Source organism: Triturus cristatus, chromosome 8, assembly GCF_964204655.1.
Source record: "Triturus cristatus chromosome 8, aTriCri1.1, whole genome shotgun sequence".
Lineage (NCBI taxonomy): Eukaryota > Metazoa > Chordata > Amphibia > Caudata > Salamandridae > Triturus > Triturus cristatus.
This window is the reverse complement of record NC_140591.1, coordinates 1,671,469,968-1,671,476,820: the sequence shown is the minus strand read 5'-3', so window position 1 is coordinate 1,671,476,820 and position 6,853 is coordinate 1,671,469,968. Positions and strand designations below refer to the sequence as shown.

The 6,853-nt window shown below is 39.0% G+C and overlaps 1 protein-coding gene across 1 annotated transcript; it reads right to left on the bottom strand.

The window, feature by feature from the left end:
* Positions 1 to 4,062: 4,062 nt before the first annotated feature.
* LOC146808557 (vomeronasal type-2 receptor 26-like) lies at positions 4,063 to 4,992 on the bottom strand. Its single transcript, XM_085624005.1, has one exon. The coding sequence runs from the start codon at positions 4,990 to 4,992 to the stop codon at positions 4,063 to 4,065; it is 930 nt and encodes a 309-aa protein (XP_085480131.1).
* Between the last annotated feature and the right edge of the window lie 1,861 nt (positions 4,993 to 6,853).

Sequence of the window (6,853 nt, the reverse complement as noted above, 5' to 3'; positions counted from 1 at the left end):
TTGAGCTGGAACATTGCTGGCCTTAGATCCAAATTTAAAGACAAAATTTGGTTGGAAAAAATCAGGAGTTATGACATTCTTGCTTTTCAAGAAACTTGGGACTTGTTAGAGTGCTTGCCACTAGATGGCTACTCTCATTTTTTCGTACCCGCCGTCCCTAGTAGAGCTGGTAGAGCTAGGGGCGGGCTAGCCGTATATATTTCTCTTGACGTTAAAGGCAAATGCAGTTACGTCCAGTCTAATTCCAAAAATTGCTTAATGGTTGAATTGACTTTATCAAACTGTAACCCTATTTTACTTGTAAACTTTTACAATTCTTTGACCAGTCATTTTTTTAATGAGCATTTGTCAGCCTTACAGGATTTCCTAGCCACTCATATTGAGAATAGTTGCTGTGATTTTGAGGTAATCCTAATGGGGGATTTTAATATCCACCCATGTTTGGCAGGTTGTTTGAGGGAAACTGAGATACTTCCTTTTTACCCTTTATCTCCGCATTTTGAACACACTTTAAGCGGAGAGTTTCTGGAATCATTCCTGGCTACCCTCAACCTTTATGAATTTTGCACCTGCTCAAATGATATGAGGCTACCAACATACGTGGGTCATGACTCTGGTACAATCATAGATTATATTTTTGTTTCTTTAAGTCTTTTATCTAAAATATTTTCATATGGGGTAGAGGCCTCTGTTTTTAGCGATCACAATCCTGTGATTTTAGAGGTTTTAGCATTTGGAGTCCTGGAATTCAGAAAGAATGATAAATTTTGTGCCTTAGGTCTTGAGCTTAAAGATCAAAATCGCAGGTTAAAATGGGACCAAGTCACCCCATTGTCCTTTTTGCAGGACACATTGGCAAAAGTCTCTGATGAAATAGCTATATGTCTTGATAATGAAAACTCGAGTGTCAAAGTGGTTGACGCCTTTGGTGTCATATGTCACCAAGTCAATCTAGACTTGTCCATAAAGGTAAAGTTAAAAAAATCACCTGGCCCTAGATGGTTTGATTCAAACTGCTCTAGGGCCCATTCAGCTCTTTTAAAGGCGTTAAAGGGTAACCCTAGAAATAAAATACTGATAGCTTCACTGAGGAAACAATATAATTTTGCTATTAGAATGAGGAAATCCGAGATTAAAAATGAGGCATGGGAAGAGTTGTTACTGCCCGAAACACAGAAAGATAGTGTAAAATTCTGGGCAGTTATAAACCACCCATATTTTGTGGGATTAGATAATCAGAGAGCTGACTGTATTATTTCAGATGAACAGTGGGTGTCACATTTTAGTAACATCTATAGTCAAACTCAAACCACAATAGTTTCTGAACCAACATTAGTAAAATCTTTGACTCGCATTCCCCCCTTTACTCAGGAAGAGGTTATACTTGCCCTAAAAGACACTCTTTGTAAAAAGGCACCTGGGCCAGACGGGGTCCCAGCAGACTTCTTTAAAACCGCCCCTCAATTTAGCTCAAAAATTCTAACCAACATTTTTAACGCCACTAGGGATTTTATTTTCCCCTCTAGTTGGTTAACTTCGACCATTGTACCAATTTTCAAAAAGGGACAGCGGACAGATCCGGCCTGTTACAGGCCTATCTCTCTTATTGACTCAAGCGTCAAAATTTTGGGGAGAGTCCTGTTAGGCAGACTGTCAACGATTTTAGAAAGTAAGGGCATTTTATCCAATGCACAATATGGCTTTAGAGCCAAAAGAGGAACTTTAGATCAATGCTTAAACCTGGAGCTTATTATAAACAAATATGTGGTCGCTAGGGGTGGTTCACTGTACATGGCCTTCATGGATCTCTCCTCAGCCTTTGACATGGTCAACAGGTCGAAGCTGTGGGGGATCCTGCTGTCCATGGGCCTTGACCCACCCCTGGTCGATTACTTAGCTGAGTTACACAAGGATCTTATGACTTCTGTAAGAGCCACTAGGGAAGGAAGATGCACCTGTCTCTTTAAGTCTGAGAGGGGGGTTAGACAAGGGTGTATACTCGCCCCCCTTTTATTTACCTTATACATCAATGACCTTGAGACAGTAATGCAAGCATCACACAGTGACATTCCACGAGCAGGGGAGACAAAGATACCTGTCCTACTATATGCGGATGACGCTGTTCTTCTTGCACGCTCTGGAGTTGCACTAAAAAAACTCCTTTTATCTTTTGGAGCTTTTATGGTATCTTTGGACATGAAAATTAATACAGATAAATCACATGTAATGATCTCAGGACAAGCGGGTAGGAAAAAAAAGATGATGACATTTTACTGTGCAGGAAAGGAGGTAAAGAGAGTCCCTTCTTTCCCATATCTTGGTGTGACTTTTGACGAAAAGGGCTCTTGGGGCCCTCAGCTTCAGGTTAAAACTAATGCTGTCGCTAGAACGACCGCAGGGCTGATGGGCTTCGCCAAAAGACTGGGCGCTCGTCCTATGGAAAGCATAATCAAAGTATATAAAGCAAAGTGCTTGTCAGTTGCCCAGTATGGCTCTACTATCTGGGGTTATATTAACCCCACTAAAATACAGATCGTAGAAAATAAATTCTTAAGATCTCTTCTTTCTGTTCCCCAATCGACCCCGACATTCGTATTGCATAAAGAGGTAGGACTGGGCTATATATCTGACACTCTGAAATTAGCTCCAGTGATTGGGTGGCTAAAAATTTGGCTTAACCAAGAGCTTACCTTAAATCACACCATTTTAAAAGATTGTTTAGCCCTGGATAGAGCACTTAAAATACCATGGCTAAGTTACGTGAGATCACAGCTGTCCTTAGCAGGCCGATTGGAGCTCTTCTCATCTCCAGATAAAATAATTCATGAAGATTTAAAATTAATTAAAAACACCCTGTTAAATCTATATGCTCTGGAAAGAGAAGCACAAGAGTTAAAAAAACCTTTGGTAGGGAAATATGTTTTGCTCACTTCTGTTCCTGGAATGGAACCATATCTTTTGTGGGTAACAAATCCCTACCATCGTTTTCTCTTAACAAGATTCCGCTTCAATTTAATTCACTTTATCCTGGGTAACTTTGGAACTTGGGCTAGACCTGATGACGCTGAACCCTGTGACTGTGATTGTTTCTCAGTCCAGGATACGATGCACTTTATTATGTTCTGCGGCCATTATACTGAGATCAGAAAAAGGTACTTGCTCCCTATTTTACGTACTCAGAGTTTTATCCAGGTAAAACCAGCCCTGTTGTTTTTGCAACTTCTCCCTAATATAAATGTAGCCTTTGCTGTTGCAAGTTTCTTAGTCGCAGGAGCAAGGTTGAAGAAGCTCCAATTAAGGCATAGGCACTCTATTGGTGAAAAATGAATTTCCTCTTCTTTTATAATGTACCCTTTTCTTTCTTTTTTTTAAAAAAAAAAAAAAAAAAAAAATATTTATGTATGTTTTAAATGTATTAAATCCTTAAATTTTTCTTTTTTTTTATAATTGTATGCAGTGAAATGATTTGATGTATTCTTGTTATGTATCTTTTTGCTCGATCTTTTATGATTTTTATTAATCGAATAAAGATAATTTGACTGACTGACTGACTGACTGACACCTTTCTGCACAAAAATAATAATTTATGACAAATTGCAAGCATCTACTAAATAGTCATCTCCACCTTTGCCCGGTTTGGATCCTCCTGGCAGTGGGGACATTTCCACTGCTGGGAGGAGCCTGTAATGTGCCCAGTTTGTTTTTAAAATCCTTGCGAAGTGAATTCAGTTCTCTTGCAGTATCACAACATTGCACAACTTCGGTTTAGATATCTTCAATGTTGAAAGATTGCAGGAGGCTCTGTGTGTATTGAAAATAGTAACACAATATAAATGTGCTGTGATATGCATTTGTGTGACATGTTGTTAGGGTTACTCATCAATATCCTCCTCCTGCCCTCTATTAGCTTGTGAAAGGTCCACTGAGTGGTTGCGTTGCTGGATTCTAGTCTACTGATAGACTTCTTTATCTGTAGTCACAATCCCTCGTGCAGCAACATTATTATTATTATTGGTATTATTAGCATATAGTTTAGGCCTATTCTGTCCATGCCTTCACCAGCTAACTCCTTCTTCTTTTGTGATCTTGATATTTTCTGATAGTACCAACATTTTTTCTTCCAATAATATTATGTCTGTTGTTCATATCAGGCCTGAACAGAATGATATAGCACTTAGGAAAGAATATACACCCGAGCAGTCCAGCACTGGAGCAGAGGATGGCAAACACCTCCACGGCCACCATGTATTTCCCCTGTGTGCTCAGGTATGCCGGGATGAAGGAGATCCACACACTGACAAACACCAGCATACTGAAGGTGATCAGCTTGGCCTCGTTGAAGCTTCCAGGGAGATTCCTTGAGAGAAAGGCAACTATAAAGCTGACTGTGGCCAGGAGGCCCATGTATCCCAGCATGAAGTAGAAGAAATATTTGCCTTCATTACATTCAACAATTATCTTTTCATTATACAACTTAAGGTCAGGCTCTGGAAATGGAGGAGATTTTACCAACCAAAGAGCACAAATAACAACTTGTATCAGAGAGCAAAGAGAGACTATACAACTTGGAGTCTTTCCTCCCAACCACTTCCTCGCCGGGCTGTTGGGGAGTTTGGCTTTAAAGGCAATAACAGTAAGTATAGTCTTTGCGAGGACCATGGAGACACTGATGGAAAAAATAATACCAAAGATAGTTTGACGCAGCATGCAGGATAGTTTTGTGGGTCGACCGATGAATATGAAGGAACAGAGGAGACAGAGCTTTAAGAAGAGGAGGAGCAGGTAACTGAGTTTTCGGTTGTTGGCTTTGACGATAGGAGTGGAACCATGTTTAAGAAAGATTCCTAGCACACAAGCAGCTGTGAGAGCCAAGAAGGCTGCAGCGAAGGAGAGTGTAAGTCCAAGGGGCTCATCAAAAGAAAGGAATTCTATCACTTTTGGGATGCACTGGTCATGTTTACCATTGGGCCATTGGTCATCTGGACATTTCATACATTCTTCTGTATCTGAAGAGAAAAAAGATTACAAGTTAAATGATTCCTTTTAAAAGTGAAGTAAGCATTTATCTTTTTTTTTTATCGATTTATCAATATTTAGGTATACGTTTGATATAGGAAGCTCTTTGACATTTTTCCTCTCACAGGTTTGATATTAAGGATGTGATTAAGAAATCCCCCATTGATGTGCACATGCTTTTTAATAATTTGGTTTAATATTTATCCATATTCAGACAATTGGGATCTGAAAGTTGTTTCTTTTGAGGTCTGTACAAATAGAGTATTTTGGAAACAGGTGTATTTTGCACTACGTTTGACTGTGGGTGACTTCATCAGGGTGGAATCAAGCAACCAGAGCCCCTCAGGTTTATATTGATAAACAAGTGCGAGGGAATGTGGTTAATCAGGTGGAAGTGGGTGGGTAGAAAGAACAAATCCAATCTCAGATTTGGAAATATTACTCTATTAAAACTTAGGTAAAGAAAAACATTGCTCTTTATATGAATAACATTTTGCTGGTGAGATGAGAATATGAATCTTTCCACTTGGCTGTGCCAATAGCTCTTCTTCATCAGAAAATTGTCCCAGTCATTATGAAAACCTATTGACAACAACTGTATTCATTTTTGATATCAGTGTGCAGCCAAATGTCTTGTTTACATCCCTCATTAGCCTTTTCTAATGGGTGGAAAACTGAGGACAATAACTGGCAAGAGTGAAGTACTGCCTGAAGGGGTAAGAACTGGGACACCTAGAAGTGTTAGTAGCATGTAGTTCTAAAATATTCAACTCATGTTTCTTTAAATAATAAAATTCCTTTTGTTCTGTAGTAGTGTTTATAATATGTCTTCTGGTAAATCTGATGAGGACAGGAATGTTGAGGGATTTTAAGTACTCCCGGCAAAATAGCAATACCCTTTATGGGGTACTCCCAATAGATGATGCTAAGGCAATTTGGGAAGAGGAGTTGGCCTAACGGCTAGTGCGGTTGAACTCAAATCTGGGGACCGGGTTCAAGTCTTGGCAATGATGCTGGGCATCTTGTGATTCTGGGCCAATCACTTAATCTCCCTGTGCCTAACAAAACTGAATGTGTCCTCATGTAACGCAACTGGTGTTATGTCAAGCGCTCTGATACCCGATACCAGCTCAAGTTTGCGCTATATAAAACTCCATAAAAAAACAGAATTATCAAGCACTTGGCTGTCATTTATTGACAAGATGAGGAGGAATCCTGATGTTGAAGTTATCCAATTAAGAGACATTTTAGCTACACAGTCATCAGGAGTTTCACAGATGCTGCAATACAGTGCTGGGGCTAATTTGGTTTAAGTGTTTATCTAATTTGTCTTTTAAGACTAAAAGATAGTGGAAATAGTAACTATTTTACAAAAGTATCTATTATGGATTGCATCAACTTAGAAATAGTCCACATTCAAACATATTTATGAGAGCAAACATTGCCTAAGTCAGCAGTTTTGCAAAATTGGAAAAGGGATCCAGAGTAGTAGAATTTTTCTTTGGACATAGGAGAGTCACCCAAAAACAAGGAGCAAACACTTAGTAACACCTTTTAACAAATACAAAATAAAAAGAAAACCAACTCAAGAGAACACATAACAGGTATTGCAAGTCAAAAGGATCCAGTAAAATTATTGGAAATGTAGATGTATGTAAGTGAAAAATATATGAAGACCTAATTGATAAATTCCATAGCTATCATAAATGTTTACAATTCTCACAGGCTTGGATTTTTCCCGAATACTATAAGCAGCTTTATTCCAATATGGTATCGTTTAGCATGTCTTTGTTTTCGAGTTCAATTCACATGCTCGGTACCAGGTGATGTATTGTTG

What these genes read in the sequence shown, in the direction of transcription:
- LOC146808557 (XM_085624005.1), bottom strand. Translation starts at nt 4,992, where the DNA reads ATGAAATGTCCAGATGACCAATGGCCCAATGGTAAACATGACCAGTGC.